The sequence below is a fragment of the Vulpes vulpes genome, chromosome 11 (assembly GCF_048418805.1).
Source record: "Vulpes vulpes isolate BD-2025 chromosome 11, VulVul3, whole genome shotgun sequence".
Classification (NCBI taxonomy): Eukaryota; Metazoa; Chordata; class Mammalia; order Carnivora; family Canidae; genus Vulpes; species Vulpes vulpes.
The window spans coordinates 14,397,899-14,416,449 of NC_132790.1; the positions used below are offsets into that span (position 1 = coordinate 14,397,899).

Below are 18,551 nucleotides of genomic sequence, written 5' to 3' on the forward strand. Positions count from 1 at the left end.
ATAGGCCTACCCTAGGTACTGCCAGAGGAATCCAGGCCCATGACAGAGGTCAGAGGTTATGCCTGAAAAGTGTGTGCATTTCCAGGAACTTGTGGATCCTGGTCATTCAGTCACCCATTCCATGGCTATGGATGGAGAGACCATCATGCTCCTCAGGAAAGCAGCCAGCTTTGAGACTTCAGAGTATCTACGGGTCATCAGTGAAAATATTTATCTTAATGAAGACATTTCATTTTTCTAGAATGCTCCTTAGGATCTAGAATCTTAAAGATTTATTTCATCCATGGAAGGAAATTTTAGCTTTCTGATCTCAAACTTATTCCATATCATATCATCTCTATTTTTATGAGATAACCTCCTGATTTACTGTCAGCCATTCTGAACAGAGGGTCTGGGCCATTTGGTGGGGGAGGGAGGGTAGGAAGCTCACCATTAAATAGGCGGGACCTTTCTGGCAGGAGGGCATGGTGGAGATCACTGGTAGTTGGTGCCCAGAGACTTTCTAATTCAATCTATAGACTCACAAGTATCTCTTGAGCTTCCATTATATTAATTTATCTAATAAGCCCCAGCGCATCCTGAATGCTGTATGGCAGATATTACACTGATTACTTCACATGTATCAGCTCATTTATTCCTCAAATTACACTTAGAGTACAGATAAGTCAACCAAACCTTGGAGTTACATAACTTGGCCAAGATGGCACAATTAGTAATTGGTAGAGCCAGGAGTTAAGCCCAAGTAGCTTGAATCAGCATCCTCGTTTTCAGCTGGTCTACACAGGCTTTCCTAGACCCAATACTGTGAAGGCATGTCAAAGACCCCTGCCTTGTAGGAATGTCAAGGTTTTCCCTTAAATTAAGACCATTTAATATCATTTCAAGGGGGGGATGCCTTGGCAGCATCACCCCATCTTAACACTTCCAACAGCTCAGCTGCCAAAACCCTACTGCTTTTTCAAGAGTTAGTGAACTAGGACCTAGAGGAGGAAAGAAAATCACTACTGCCTTTTATTAAAATATGTTGACACAGAAAAGAAGGATGATTTATTCACAAATGCTCATCTACTCTTATGATGTCCCAGGCACAGTCCTTATAGCCTCAAAAGTGACAATGACAGCACAGAGAGGCAAGGAAAGAGGCTCCGGACAAGGAAGGAAAAGACAAAGGACAGAGAGAGGGAGAGGGCTGGCAGGACCGAGGACGAGTGCCTGCCCTGGTCTCCCAGGTCCAGGCATGGCTTTGGGAGGAGAGGTGGTGGGGAGGGCCAAAGCAAATGGAAGGGGTGGAGTGTTCACATCCTGTCTCCAGTTTCCTGCACAAAGGTTCATTTGAGCTGACCTGGGCTCTGTGCCAAAGGGCTGGGGACACACCTGTATGGAGCAGAAGAGATGAAACCAGAGGGGGGAAAACCCTTGTTGTTTCAGGGTGAGCCCGTGGGGAGTAGGAAAGAAATAACCTTTTGGTCAGCTTCCCTTCCTGTAAGAGTGGTCAGAGGCCAGGTGAAGCAGGCAAGCTTTTCCACGCTGCAAGCTTAAGTGCTGACAGGCTCTGTTCTGGGCCAGCAGGAGGACAAGGAGCTACTTGCATGGCTCGCCCTAGATCTTATGGTCTTGCTCTCTGATGCGTTTGGGCCATTCCATTTTCTTATTCTCCATGAGTGTTGGAGTGGCTGTTAGAATGGCTGATGAATGTCTGTATTCAAATGAATACACACTTAACTCAAGGTCACTTAAAGGGATGAGGGGACAGCAAAGAAACCCCAGGAATCAACATCACACGCCAAATTCATTTGTGCTGAATACTGAACCAATCAGAGATGCCCATAGTTAGAAATGAGAAACCCATACACATTCTCTTTCATTTGCAATCCTTCCCTCCTCGCTCCTTCCCTCGCTCCCTTCCTCCTCCTCTTTTTCTGTCTCTGTCTCTGTCTCTGTCTCTGTCTCTCTCTCTCTCTCTCACTCTCTCTCTCTCTCTCTCTCATGCCATGTCCCAGGCCCCTCCTGACTTGCTCTAAGCTGGGCCGTGGGGAGCTGGAACCCCTGAGTGATTTGAGATGACGCCAAAGTTCCTAATGCCAGACATGGAAAAGTTGAGTCTAAGTAAATAAATTTGGTTCTCTCCCTTTCTCCTCAGATCCTCACTGCTCCAAAAAATAAACACTGTTAGCACAGTGAACTGCTTCTCTGTTCTCCCGGGAAGCATTTTAGGTCCAACCATTCATCCCTCGGTCCCAGTGAAAATGTTCTAGCCCCGGTGGATAGAGAAAACAACAGTGAGATTTGGTCGTGGGATGTGTCTTCACGTATATGACACACACACACACATTTAAAGACATAAAACGGTGTTTGCATTTTTAAATCTACGGGTATGGGAATTGTTTAAAGTGTTTTCCAGAAATACGTTCATGAACCAAAGAGAACAGCCATCTCCCTAGCCAGCACGCAGCTAGTCCCTCCTTCCACAGCAGGGACCCTTGGAGTATCCGTGTCTAGATGCAACTGCATGGTTCATTTCATATTTCTGATTAGAATAAACATAACATTTTCCATGCAATCTGCCTCTAGTGCTTCTTAAATGAAGCTGTGTTTCCCTCAGGGAAATATGCATCTGCTTGTTGTAATTTTTTCGATGGTTTGCTTGTTGGACCACGTATTAAACCCACTTTAAGAGCTGCAGTCACCAAATGATTTTAAGTAAATATGTCTGTTTTTTTTTTTCTGCCAATTGGAGTCTCTAAGAAAGGCGAGCTTCTAAAAGTTTAAAAAAAAAAAGATAATTCTTAGGGTGTTCCAGGTAAAAAGCGGTTGCTGTCAGATGCAATGAAACGTGATCCTCCTAATGAAACCACTGCAGCTGGAGTCCACATTGGGTCTGAAATCCGGATGGTAAATGGCCCCCACAAGCCAAGGCCCTCTTTGGTTTGCCAAGTGTAGTTACCTTTGACCGCAAGGAAGGTTGGGGATGAAAATCTTCATCTGCAGAGGAGATGCTGGTGTTAGAGGTAGAAGAGGTGGCCCCTGTCACCTGCGTTTGGATGGGGATGTGTCGGGGACCTGAAATGGGAACAGAAGAACTCACTGAATCCCCAGCTTCTTTTCCTGCCTCGTGACCCCAAACTGCTTCTTCCCTCCTCCCTTCTTACCGTCATTCCCTTCCTCCCTGCTCTTCCCTCACTGCACCTGCCGTGAGTCGGAAGAGGCAGTACCTAAGGGCAACTGAAAATTTGGCCCTCCACGTTAATTACATTTCTGGGTCCCTGCCAAAAGCTTTGCAGCTCTCCTTTCATATTAAAAAAAAAAAGGTATTATGCAGAAATCAATTAATTCCTTAAACACCATTTATATGGTGTGTTGGTTAGAATGCATTCAGAGATGAAATCTATTATTAAAATGCTTGTCTGAAGTTAGCTGAGTTACCTAAATGCTCGTGTAAGGTTTGTTCTGCAGAGTAATTGAATGCAAAAAAGTCAGAGCCAGCTCTTAAACAAATCGCCCTTCTGTGGCTCACAGCATCTGGCACCCATTTTTACTACATGACATCTGCTCAGTGTAAAAGAGCTGGCGTCAGAATGTCTGGTCATAGAAAAAAAAATCCCAAATGTAATCAGAAGCAAAAGGACTCTAAGCCTAAGGTTTTATCACATAGTCTCATGCAACATAAATATTTCATTAATTATGGCTAAACAAATGCCACTTTTATTTTCCCAACTTGCAGATATTATCACATCATCGAAGTGATGATTCAAATGCCAGGAAAGGCAATTGAAGATAGGGAGGGCTCAACAATGCAGGGCCCATGGGAGAGCTGAAGTCCAGGAGATATGCCAACCTCTGAACAAGAGGTAGATGGTTAGAGGCAGCAAAGGGCCCATGTTCACTAGAATCTCTTTGTGATCTGGCTGGGGACCGTGTGTGCTAAAGTCTTCCAGGTGCTATAGGAGGCTTTTATTCTTCTCAGCAAGAACATCTGCCCCTGCACATCATCCTGATGCAGAGTTAATGAGTAATGTCTGGATTAATCCACTCTGGATGCTGACTATCAGAACCAGTGAGGACTCCATGATAGGAAATGTACGACTCTTTCCTCTGCCATGGCAGCTTATATCCTAACAGGAGTATGTGTTGGGCAGGAAGGGGGAAGAAGGAGCAATTCCATGTGACTCACATTCTCTCTAGCCTGCCTTTTCCTCCCCCTTATTTTCAACTATTTATCCCAGCGGGATAGGCCAAGCTTTAAAAAATAAATGTAATTTTAACCTCCAGGAGCACATTTACATATACTGTTATTCAAAGCAAAATAATGCAAAACATCTATATAATAGCACAGCCTCCATAGAGAAAGAGTTAACTGTTTTCCACTACAATGTGCCAGATGGGAAAACTCAGGTGAAGAGAGCATCAGAGGGCAACAGAGTAGTGGAAGGAGGCACCATTAGAGGCGAGCTCAGATTGTCCTCTGGCTCTAGCTACTAGGTCACTACGGAGTAATGTAGTCATGGAGTGTTCACTCCTTAGTGTGTGAGCCTGAGGAACTAACATCACCTCCCTGAGTTTCTGGAGCTCATAACTTCTAGTGTGCAGCCCTCTAGTGGAAGAGTAAAGGGAACTGATGGAAAGAGCCTGACACAGTGCCTGGTTCATTGGAGGTGCCTAAATAAATCTTGTGGTCGTCATCATCAGTAGCAGGAGCAACTGCCCCATCATCATCATTGATCCAAATCAACAATATTGCAATATTCACGAAACCATCTAATTAACCTTCATCGTACAGAAGTATAGAACCTAAAGTAGAAACTTCCCAAAATAAGTTTAATAGTTCCACCGGGTCTTATTTTGAAATCAAGAAGAAAACATTTCTGAATATAATGCATTTCTTAAACTTCTGGCAAATGTTACATAAATTTATATAGTTACCTCTGAATCTCTTCCCCTTTACGCTCTTCCACCACAGAACCACTGATTCCAGAAGTTTGCTTTTCAATTGCAAAGTTAAAAAAAAAATACTTGGCAGCATTGCTCCACTCTGACTATAACGGGATGACTGATTCTGGGACTGATCTACCACAAAGCACAAGAAGTCAGGACACAATATATGAAACAGCTGTTTCCAGATCTTGGACAACAGGCAGTACAGAACTGTGATAAAGGTAAGAACAGAAGCAAATGAAGCCCTACAATCACACTAACTTCCGGCCTTGAGGCACTTTTCAGGCCACAGTGCAGGTAGGAAGAAGCTAAGCAGAACATAGCAGGTTCACTGAGTTGAAAAAACAGATCAGAGTTGGAGTGAGGGTAGGCAGCTGGAATGTGTCAGGGAGACTGCCACAGAGTAGAGAGCTATACAGAAAAAACACAGAAAAAGCACAGAAGTCCCCTTGAATTTATTGCTTAATAGTAAACTTTAGATGCATAGAAACTGCATGAAGTTGGACCAGTGACTGTTGGGAAGTTACAGGGTAAATAATCTCTAAAGCTATTTACAGGATTGGGAAATACTCAAGTTCCACCTAGCTAGGGTAAAACTAACTTTGGGGGCATTAGAATAGAGGCCACAGAGGAGTCTTACGTTACTAATATGAATAAATTAGCCCTAAGTAAAGGTTAAAAACAACCTTGAAAGCCCCAAATAAGCTTAAAAACAATCTTGAAAGAAACCAATTCATCTTCAAGTTACAATGTCTGCCAAACATTTTTAATGCATATACAACACTCTTTAAACGAGGAAACAAAGTCTAGACACCCTACAACGGAATAGTCACCAACTTTAGCAGCCAGGAAGCAATTACTAGATATGCAAAAGAGCAGGACAATGAGCTGATCAAGAGAAAAATCAGTTAATAAAAGTAGAGTCAGAGATAATGCAATCAGCAGACAAGGATTTTAAAAATGTGCTCAAGTATTTAAAAAAGACAGCACGAATAGAATGAGGACGTAAAAAAAATATCGAAAAAGAATTAAATGGAACCTATATAAATGAAAACTACAAAATCTGAGATGAAAATTTCACTGGATCAGCTTAATAGTAGATTAAATATTACACAGGAAAATAGTCTATGAAATCAAATAACCACAATAGAAATTATCCAAAATGAAATGCAGAGGGAAAAAATATGGAAAAACTGAACAGAATTTCAGTGATCTGTGGGATAATATGGGGTATTTTAAATACATATGATTGGAGTGCCAGGAGGTAGTGGGAATAGAAAAAGTCAGTGACATAATATTAATGAAAATCATATAAATTTAATGAAAATTATAAATCCACAGTTCCAAGAAGCTCAATAAACCACAAGCAGGGTGAATGTAAAGAAAATCATAGCAAGGCTCATGATAATAAATTTGCTGAAAACCAGAGATAGAGATAAAATCTTAAAAAGCAGACCAAGAAAAATGATATAATATATACAGAGAAACAAAGATAAGAATGTCCATGGATAGCTCATCGGAACCTAAATAAACCAAGAGGTAATTAAATATCATTAAAATGTTGATATTTCTATATCCAGTGAAATGATCTATTCAAAATGAAGAAAAAAATAAAGGCTTTAGGATAATTTGTTGTTAGTAGACATACATAAGAAAAATGTCAAAAGAAGCTCCATAGCAGGATAAGGGGGAGGCAAGATGGCAGCAGAGTAGGGGACCTTGTTTCATCTGGTCCCTTGAATTTAGCTAAATAACCATCAAATCATTCTGAACACTCATGAATTAAACCCAATATGTAAGACAAGAATACCTGGAACTCTGCAAATAGAAAAGTGACCGCTTTTTGCAAGGTAGGATGTTCAGAGCAGTGATTCTGAGGGGAGATATTTAAAGATAAATGGTGGGGGAGGGAAGTAATAGCTCTGTAAGCCAGCTCTTGGAAAGTGATACAGCTCTGGGGGGCAACGTCAGAACTCTTAAAAATCTGCTCCAGAGACAGACACTGCTGCCTGAAAGGTGCCCACGCGGTGAAACAGAGCAGAATTCTAGGTGGGACAGTCTGGTGTCAGGATTCACAGAAACAATGGGGGTGCCTGAGCCAGTGGAGTTCCCAAGTGTTGGAGCTGGGAACCTGGTTACAGTCAATGAGTCCTGGAGGGGGCTCTCAGCTCACTTTGCCATAAACAGTGAGCCATAGCCCGATCCAGTAATTGGTCTCTAAGTGGGGACTCTGCAAAGGACAGGAATGTGGGGACCCTCCACCTTTCCCTGAGGGGTGGAGTGGGTGCACAATCAACTGGGTGACCACTCTCCGTGCCAGGGTGCTACAAAGTACAGAAACACCAGACCCTCTGCCTTCCCTCAAAAGGAGTCTGCAGACTGTGGCACACACAAAAGTGAGGACCACTTATCTCTAAGTGTTTACTTAAGAGAGGGGACCACAATCTATGGCTCTGGGGATGGAGACTGGGGCCAGTCATTTTTATTTTGATCCTCTAAAGGGGTGTGGAAACCCTGCAGGGAACACAAGCCATACAGAGCAACCAAAATCATCTTACACTGAGCCTAGTCCCCTGGCACAACTGCACCCAGGCACAGACACCTGAGAATCATCACTGCAGGCCCCTCCCCGAGAAGACCAACTGGAAGAACAGAAGAACAGCAAGCTTATGAACCACACAGGGCTATAAAACTTCAGTGCTCAGGGAAAATAGTATATAGAATTCAAGGTTTTTTTCTCATAATTGATTAATATTTTAGTTTAAAATTTTCCATTTCTTTTTCTTTTTTTCCCTTTCAATTAGTTTCTTATTTTAACAACTCTTTTTTTATAAATTTATTTTTTATTGGTGTTCAATTTACCAACATATAGAATAACACCCAGTGCTCATCCCATCAAGTGCCCCCCTCAGTGCCTGTCACACAGTCACCCCCACCCCCCGCCCACCTCCCCTTCCACCACCCCTAGTTCGTTTTCCAGAGTTAGGAGTCTCTCATGTTCTGTCTCCCTCTCTGACATTTCCCACTCATTTTTTCTCCTTTCCCCTTTATTCCCTTTCACTATTTTTTATATTCCCCAAATGAATGAGACCATATAATGTTTGTCCTTCTCTGATTGACTTACTTCACTCAGCATAATACCCTCCAGTTCCATCCACGTCGAAGCAAATGGTGGGTATTTGTCGTTTCTAATGGAACTCTTTGTTTTTAAGTCTTTTTTTAACTTTCATTTTTTACATTTACATTTTATAGAAATACTCTTCATTTTTGGCTTCCTTCAACTCTATTCAGTTTTACTTTTGTATATATATAAGCTTTGCTTTCTTTACAATTTTGGGATTTAGTGTCTTCTAACACACAGGTCAAAATACACTCAGGACCAAATGGATCACCCTGTTTTGTCCACTCTGTGAGATTATATTCTCTCTTCCTCCCTTTTTTTTTCTTTCCCTATTTTCTTTCTTTTTCTCTTCTGGTGTTTGACCTCTTCAGATTTGTCTAGTGTGTATTTCACTTGGGTCATGGTTGATATTTTTAATAGTGCTCATTCATTCATCCATTCTTCTCTGAGAAAAATGACCAGAATGAGGAATTTATGAGAAAGGAAAGAACCAGAGGTAACACTCTGCCACAGATCTAATCAATACGGATTTAAATAAAATGTTGGAAATGGAATTCAGGATAACAACTATAAAGTTTACTAGCTGGGCTTGAAAAAAAGCATAAAAGACAATAAAGAATCTCTTAGTGCAGAAATGAGATCGAATTAGGCTGAAATTTAAAATGCTCTAAGATGCAGTCTAAATTGGATGCTCTAACAGCTAGGGTAAATGAGGCACAAGAGAGTAAGTGACATAGGAGACAAGTTGATGGAAAGGAAGGAAGCTGAGGAAAGAGAGAAAAACAACCAGTAGATCATGAAGGGAGGCTTTGAGAAATCAGTGATGCCATAAAATGAAACAATATCAGAATTACTGAAATGCCCAAAGGAGAATAAAGAGAGAGAGGGCCAGAAGGTATATTTGAGCAAATCATAGCTGAGCACTTCCCTAACCCGAGGAAGGAAATAGGCATTCATGTCTAAGAGGTAGAGATGACCCTTCCCAAAATCAATAAAAATAGATCAACACCCTGACATATAATAGTGAAGCTTGCAAATTGCAGAGATAAAGAGAAAATCCTGAAAGCAGCTTGAGACAAGAGGTTCCTAACCTACAGGAGTAGGAACATTAGACTGGCATCAGACCTATCCATAGAGACTTGGCAGGCCAGAAAGGACTACCATGATATATCAGGGTGCTAAATGAGGAAAATATGCAGACAAGAATACTTTATCCAGCAAGGCTCTAATTCAGAATGGAAGGAGAGATAAAGAACTTCCAGGAGAGACTGAAAGAATATGTGACCACCAAGCAACAAATATTAAGGGGGATCCTATAAATGAAGAGAGAGCCCAAGAGTAACATAAACCAGAAAGAAACAGAGATAATATATAGAAACAAGTACTTTACAAGTAATACAATGGCATTAAATTCATATCTTTCAATAGTTACTCTGAATGTAATGGGCTAACTGCTCCAATAAAAAGACACAGGGTTTGAGATTGGATAAAAAAGCAAGACTCACCCATACTCTGTCCACAAGAGATTTATTTTAGACCTAAAGACACCTCCAGACTGAAAGTGAGGGGGTGGAGAACCATTTATCATGCTAATGGACCTTAAAGCTGGTGCAGCAATCCTCATATTAGACAAATTAGATTTTAAACCAAAGATTATAGTAAGAGAGGAAGAGTTACACTATATCATATTTAAAGCGTCTACCCAACAAGAAGATATAACAATTAAAAAATATCTATGCTTCTAATTTGGGAGAAGCCAATTATATCAAACATACTGGGTCACAAGTCAGGTCTCAACTGATACCAAAAGACTGGGATTATGCCCTGCATATTTTCCGACCACAGTGCTTTAAAACTTGAACTCAATCACAAGAGGAAATTTGGAAGGAACTCAAACACTTGGAGGTTAAAGAGCATCCTACTGAAAAATGAATGAGTCAACCAGGAGATTAAAGAAGACTTTTTGAAAATTATGGAAACTAATGAAAATGAAAACACAACTGTCCAAAACCTTTGAGATACAGCAAAGGCAGTCCTAAGAGGGAAGTACATTGCAATACAAGCCTCTCTCAAAAAATTAGAAAAATCTCATATACACAATCTTACCTTACACCTAAAGGAACTAGAGAAAGAAAGCAAATAAAGCCTAAACCACACAGGAGATGAGAAATAATAGAGATTAGAACAGAACTTCATGAAACAGAAGCCAGAACAGAAGAACAGATCAATGAAACTAGAAGGTGGTCCACTGAGACAATAAAATCAATAAACCTCTAGCAGACTTATCAAAAAGAAAAGAGAAAGGACCTAAATGAATTAAAATCATGAATGAAAGAGGAGAGATCATGACCAACACTGAGGAAATACAATTTTAAGAACATATTCTGAGCAATTATATGACAACAAATTAGGCAATCTGGAAGAAATGGATGCATTCCTTGAAACTTATAAACTACCAAAACTGAAAGAGGAAAAAATAGAAAATCTGAACAGACCCATAACCAGCAAGGAAGTTGAATTAGTGATCAGAAATCTCCCAAAAAACAGGAGTCCAGGGCCAGATGGCTTCCTAGACGAATTCTACCAAACATTTAAGGAAGAAATAATACCTATTCTACCGAATCTGTTTCAAAAAATAGAAATGAAAAGAAAACTTCCAAACTCCTTCTATGAGACCAGCATTACCTTGATCCCCAAACCAAAGACCCCAGCAAAAAGGAGAATTAACAGATCAATATCTCTGGTGAACATAGATGTCAAAATACCAAGATACTAGTCAACAGGATCTAACAATACATTAAAAGGATTATTTACCATGACCAAGCAGGGTCTATTTCTGGGCTGCAAGGGTGGTTCAACATTCACAAATCAATCAATGTGATACATCACATTAATAAAAGAAAGGTCAAGAACCATATGATCCTCTCAAGTGATGCAGAAAAAGCATTTGACAAAATAAAGCATTCTTTATTGATTAAAATTCTCCACAGCTTGGGATAAAGGGAACATACCTCAGTATCCTAAAAGCCATCTATGAAAAGCCCATAGAAAATATCATTCTCTATGGGGAAAAACTGAGAGCTTTTCCCATAAGGACAGACACACAAAAGGGATGCCCATTCTCACCAGTGTTGTTCAACATAGTACTAGAAGTCCTAGCCTCGGCAATCAGACAACAGAAATAAAAAGGGCATTCAAAGAACTTTTTTTGGCCCTTGGCAAAGAAGTCAAATTCTCACTCTTTGCAGATGACATGATACTCTAGTGGAAAACTCCAAAGACTCCACCCCAAAACTGCTAGAACTTATCCAGCAATTCAACAATGTGGCAGGTATAAAATCAATGTAGAAAAATCAGTTGCATTTCTATATACAAACAATGAGACAGAAGAAAGAGAAATTAAGGGATCAATCCCACTTACAATTGCACCCCAAATCATAAGATACCTCGGAATAAACCTAACCAAAGAGGCAAAGGTTCTGTACTCAGAAAACCATAGAACACTCACGAAAGAAATTGAGGAAGAAAAAAAAAAGAAAGAAAAGAAATTGAGGAAGACACAAAGCAATGGAAAAACCATTCCATGCTCATGGATTGGAAGAACAAACATTATTAAAATGTCTATGCTTCCTAGAAACAATCTATGCAATCCCTATCAAAATACCATCAACTTTTTTCATACAGCCAGAATAAATAATTCTAAAACTTTTTGGAAACAGAAAATACTCTGGATAGCAAAAGGAATGTTGAAAAAGAAAAACCAAAACTGGTGGCATCGCAATTTCAGACTTTAAGCTCTATTACAGAACTGTGATCAAGACAGTATGTACTGGCACAAAAACAGACACAGAGATCAATGGAACAGAACAGAGAACGTAGAATCTTCAACAAAGCAGGAAAGAATACCAATGGAAAAAGGACAGTCTCTTCAATAAATGGTGTTGGGAAAATTGGACAGCCACATGCGGAGGAATGAAACTGGACCATTTTCTCACAACATACACAAAAATTAGACTCAACATGGATGAAAGACCTAAAGATGAGACAGGAATCCATCAAAATCCTAGAGGAGAACACAGGCAGCAACCTCTGTGACATCGGCCACAGCAACTTCTTGCTAGACACGTCTCCAAAGGCAAGGAAAACAAAGGCAAAAAAAAACTATTGAGACTTCATCAGGATAAAAGTCTTCTGCACAGCGAAGGAAATGGTCAACAAAACCAAAAGACAACCAAAAGAGTGGGAGAAGATATTTGCAAATGACACATCAGATAAAGGGCTAGTATCCAAAACCTGTAAAGAACTTCTCAAACTCAACACTCAAAAAACAAAGAATCCAGGGCAGCCCCGGTGGTGCAGTGGTTTAGCGCTGCCTGCAGCCCGGGGCGTGATCCTGGAGACCCTGGATCAAGTCCCACGTCCGGCTCTCTGCATGGAGCCTGCTTCTCCCTCTGCCTGTGTCTCTGCCTCTCTCTCTCTCTCTGTATCTCTATGAATAAATAAATAAATAAAATATTAAAAAAAACAAAGAATCCAATCAAGAAATTGGCAAAAGACATGAACAGACATTTCTCCAAGGAAGACATACAAATGGATGACAGACACATGAAAAAATGCTGCACATCACTTGGCATCATGGAGATACAAATTGAAACCACAGTGAGGTACCACCTCACACCAGTCAGAATGGTTAAAATGAACAAGACAAGAAACAAATGCTGATGAGGATGTGGAGAAAGGAGAACCCTCTTGCACTGTTGGTGGGAATGTAAGCTGGTGTAGCCACTCTGGAAGACAGTATGCAGGTTCCTCAAGAAGTTGAAAATAGAGCTACCCTATGACCCAGCAATTGCACTACTGGGTATTTACCCCAAAGATACCAATGTAATGATCCAAAGGGACACCTGCATCCCAATGTTCATAGCAGCAAGGTTCACAATAGCCAAACTATGGAAAGAGCTGAGATAGCTATCAACGATGAGTGGATACAGAAGATGTGATACATATCACACACACACACACACACACACACACACACACACACACACACGGAATATTACTCAGCCATCAGAAAGGATGAATTCTTACCAATTGCAATGACGTGGATGGAACTAGAGGGTATTATGCCGAGTGAAATAAGCCAAACAGAGAAAGACAAAATTTTCATATGGTTTCACTCAAATGTGGAATATAAGAAACAGTGCAGAGGATCATAGGGTAAGGGACGGAACACTGAAGGGGAGTCATCAGAGAGGTAGAAAAACCATGAGAGATTCTTGACTATAAAAACAAACTAAGGGATGCTGGAGAGGAGGTGGGTGGGGGGATGGATAATTGCATGATGGGCATTAAGGAGGGCACATGATGTGAAGAGCTCTGGGTGTTATAGGCAACTGATGAATAACTGAAAACTACATCTGAAACTAATGATGAACTATATTTTGGCTAACTGAATTTAAATTTAAAAAAACTTCTGTAGCAGAAGGAATATAACAACACATGGAATAAAGAACTCCAGAAATGGTAAATATAAAATAATTTCCTTTTTGGTTTTTAACTTCTTTAAAAGATAATCAACTATTTAGTGTAGGGTAGTGTGAAATAACAAAAAATATATAATTTGGTCTCTGTCCCCATTCCCATCAATATTTGGTCTTTGACTCCAGTCCAGGCACAGAACTCCCAAAATGCTTGCCATTCCTGAGTGAAGAGTTTCCAAGTCTCTTGAAATTTCCCATGGTAGAAGCGCCTTTTGTTCTAATGAAGTGACTCTTGGTGAGCTCCTGGAAGATGGGTGGTCATTAGGGAGACCAAGCCATGACTGGAGCTTGGAACTTTCAGTTCTACCTCCAATCCTCTGGAGATAGATAAGGGGCTGGAAAATAATAATCAGTCATACCTATGTGATAAAGCCTCCATAAAAATATCTAATGTACAGGGTCCAGAAAGCTCCTGGGTTAGCGAACACACCCATACACAGGGAGGTGGTACATGCAGATAGAAACTCCTGTGCTCGAGACTTCCAAATTTTGCTCTATGCATCTCTTGTTCAGGCTGTTCATCTGCATCTTTTATTTTATCCTTTATAATATAAAATATGTAATATAAGTATTATAACATAAGTAAGTATTTCTCTAAGTTTGTTCCATTCTAGAAAATTACTGAACCCAAGGAGGGGGTTGTGGAAGCCTCTATTTATAGCCGGTTGGTCCAAAGTATAGGTGACAATCGCTGAAAGGAGATAAAAGATTTGAGCAGACACTACTAATACATTTGACCTGATTGGTAAGTATATATAGAATAATATTGCTAGTAACTAGAGAATATATATCCTTTTCTGGAGTACGTGGAATATTTGCTAAATTGGTGCTATGCAGAGCCATAAAGAAAGGAACTAATATACATTGTATGTCTTCTGACAATAGTGAGATTAAGCTAAAAATCAATAATATAAAATATAACCAGAAAAATCTCAAAATGAGTAGAAATTAGGCAATATTTTTCTGAGAACCAATGGATCAAGGACAAAATAAAAGTAAATTGAAGCTCATAGGATAACAATCTGGCATTACAACATAACTAGGATGTAGCTAAAGTAGTGATTTGATGGAAATTTAGAGCTTTCAATGTATACACTGTGCAAAAGAAAAATTGAGAATTAATGCCCTAAGATCTATTTTAAGAAGATAGAAAAAGAACCAATGATTTAATCTAAAGAAACTAAAATGAAGAAAATAATCAAGATAAGAACAGATTATGAGAGATAATTAAAAACAAAGCAGAAATAAAATAGTAAATTAATGAAGCAAAAAATTTGGTTCTTCAAAAATGTATGACACTGATGACTTCTAAGAAGAGTAGTTAAGAAAAAAGAGACAGAAAACACAAATTACCAATATTGAGGATGAAAAGTCCTACAGAGTATTAAGGAAACTATTATACAAACTATCTTATGACAATAAATTTGAAAATTTAGATAAAATGGACAAATTCATTTAGATAAAATGACAAATTCATTCATGATTTACCAGAACTGACATAAGAAGAAATAGAAAATCTTAATACTTACATATCTATTAAATTGAATCCACAATTAAAAACCACCCTACAAAGAAAATGCTAGGCTAGAGACTTCACTTGTGTTCAAATGTTTGAAACACAAACACCAGTGTTAAACAAACATACAGACCCTCTTCCAGAGAATAGGAAAAGATGGAACACTTCCCAACTAGTGTTACACGGCTAGCATAAATTTGAATCTAAAACCTGATAAGAATATTGCAAGAAGGAATATTTCAGACCCATAACTCTCATGAACATAGCTGCAAACTACTAAAAACAATTAGGAAATCCAATATAGTGATACATAAAAAGATAATACATTATAATCAATTTGAGTTTACTCCAAGAACATGATAATGGCACAACATTTTCAAATCTGTACAAAAAAAACCCAATGTACTTCAGTACATTTTTATTAAACTAAAAAACCCATATGATTAAATTTATTATTATTCATTATAAAAAGTCACAGTAAGCCAAGAATCGAAGGAATTGTCTTCAATACAATAAAGAGTACCTATCTTAAAAATCTACAGCAAACAATATATTCAGTAGTGAAACATAGTCCCTCTATTATTGGGACAAAAAGACAGTGATGTACATTATTAACATTTCCATTTAGCATTGTATAGGCAATCCTAGGAAGGACACTAAGGCAAGAAAGTTAAATAAAAAGGTATACAAACTGGAAAGGAAAGATGTTAAACTATATTTGTAGACAACATGATTATTTATGTAGGAAATTCCATAAAAACCTCCTAGCATAATAAGTGAGTTTAGCAAGGACAATATAAAAGGTCAACTGTGTTTCTATATATCTACAATGAGCAACTGAGAATCAAAATGAAGAAAGCTATTCCATTTATAATAGCAACTACAACAAAATGAAATACTTCAGGGATACATTTAATAAAATATATGCCAAACCTATATACTGCAAACTCCCTAAGAGAAATAAAAGAAAACCTAGATAAATAGATATTCCATTATCATGGACAGAAAGACTCCATAGTTGTCAATTCTTCCCAAGTGGATTTATAGATGAAAAACAGTCCCAATCAAAATTCTAGTAGGCTTAATTGGTATAAATTGACAAGCTCATTTTAAAATTTAAATGGAAACACAAAAAGATGTAAACTAGTCAAAACAATTTTTAAGAACAAAACTGGATGATTCCCACTACCTGTTTTCCAGACATACTCTAAAGCTACAATAACCAAGAGTGCATGTTATTAGTATTGATTATTATATAAATCAATGAACAGATTAAAGAGTACAGAGATATACCCACACATATATAGTCAATTGATTATTTGTAAAGGGGCCAGAATAACCCAATAGGGAAAGAACAGTCTTTTTACAAGTTGTGCTGACAATGAGATATCTATAGATTAAAAAAAAAAAACTTGACTTTTATTCACCATAAAAAGTAATCAGAATTGGATTATAGATCTAATCCTGAAAGCTAAAAACTGTAGAAGTTCTGGGAGAAAACAGGAGACAGTCTTAGTGACTTTGGGTTCAGCAAAGATTTCCTAAATACAACTCAAATTATAAAAGAGAAAAATTAGTAAGTTTGACTTCTTCAAACTATTCTTTGGAAGATGTGATGAAAATAAAAAACGATCCACTAACTAGGAGAAAATACTTGCAAATAAATATCTGATAAAGAATTTAGATCTAAATTTCAGGAACTCTGGTTAAATAGAGGTGTATTGTATATTCTTAGATCAGAAGACTCAATATTTTAAAGCTATCAAATGTCTGTAAATTAATCAATTAAAGACTAACATTTATAACTGCACCAAAAAATTGAATACCAGGGAATATATCTAATGAAAATTGTGCAAGATCACTAAAATCACAAAACATGGACAGAAATTGAAGAAGACCTCAGGGAGGTATCATGTCCATGGATTTGAAGACTCAGTGTTGCAAAGATGTTAAATTTTCTCAGGATTTATCTATAGTTTCCATGTATTCCCAATCAAACGTTCAGAAAATATTCTTGTGGAAATTGATTAATTGATTCTGGAAGTCACATGGGAATGCAAAATGCCAAGAATGGCTAAGACAGTCTTGAAAAAGAACCAAGTGGAAGGTCTATTCCAGGCTGTGAAGATTTATTTATTATAAAAATATTTAATGAAAACAGTGTGATTCAAGTACAAGGACAAGCCAATCAGTGGAATAGGATAGAAGGTCCAAAAACAGACTTGCCTAATTTATGACAGAATGTTACAGCAATGAGGAGTGGAAGGAGGGGGGCAGGGCCTTTAAAGGCCTTTTTAATGAATGCTGGCCTTTTTAATGAATGCTGTTGAATCAAGTGGAAAACATAAAAATATATATATAAAACTTTACTCTCCCTCACAGAATAAACAAAAATCTATCCTACTTTGGTAGTAGACTAGCTTGTGAAAGGTAAAATAATAAAACCTCCATAACTGTTGTCCAATAGAAATATAATATGAGCCATACACATAACTTAAAATTTTCTAGTAGCCACATTAAAAAAGTATAAAAAGAGGGCAGCCCAGGTAGCTCAGCGGTTTAGCGCCACCTTTAGCCCAGGGCGTGATCCTGGAGACCTAGGATCAAGTCCCATGTCAGGCTCCCAAGATGAAGCCTGCTTCTCTCTCTGCCTGTGTCTCTGCCTCTCTCTGTGTCTCTCATGAGTAAATAAATAAAATCTTTTTAAAAAAAAGTGTAAAAAGAAACAGATGCAATTAGTTTTAATCATATTTTTTACATAGCCTCCAAAGTCAAAAATATTATCATTTCAATATGCAGTCATACACAAATCATTGAGATATTTTACATTATTTCATTCATACTAAGTCTTCAGAATCTGGTACATGTTTTACATGTTCCTGTTTAGGTGACACATTTTTAATGGTTAAAGTAAAACGTAATTCAAAAAGCAAAAAGTTGTGTTTATTTTTTTAAATATATTTTATTTATTTATTCATGAGAGACACAGAGAGAGGCAGAGACACAGGCAGAGGGAGAAGCAGGCTCTATGCAGGGAGCCTGACGTAGGACTCGATCTGGGGACTCCAGGATCACACCCTGGGCTGAAGGCAGGTGCTCAACTGCTGAGCCACCCAGCTGTCCCAAAAGTTGTGTTTAATAGAAGAACATTTTCTATTGATTCAGTGTTTAAATTTAAATTTATTAATATTAAAATAAAAATTCAGTCCCTCACTCACACTACTCACATCTCGGTTGTGAAATAATGGCTACCATATCAGATGGCACAGTTCTAGGAAGTAACATAGAACATCTTTTTGGTTTCAGAGTAGGGAAAGGTCTCATCACCTGGATGAAAACCAGCAATAAGGGAAAATATTGAAAAATGTGGCTGCATTAAAATAAGTACTTGCATTTATTAATAGAAGTTTATTATTAATATTTCATCTTTAAAGAGTAAAAA

At 38.4% G+C, this 18,551-nt stretch overlaps 1 protein-coding gene across 1 annotated transcript in view; it reads right to left on the reverse strand.

Moving 5' to 3' along the window:
• MICAL2 (microtubule associated monooxygenase, calponin and LIM domain containing 2) overlaps nt 1-18,551 on the reverse strand; it is a 72,369-nt gene that overhangs the window by 26,673 nt on the left and 27,145 nt on the right. Inside the window, exon 6 of the mRNA XM_026008239.2 lies at nt 2,945-3,060. Coding sequence (XP_025864024.2) covers nt 2,945-3,060 — 116 coding nt within the window. The remainder of the gene's footprint in view (nt 1-2,944; nt 3,061-18,551) is intronic.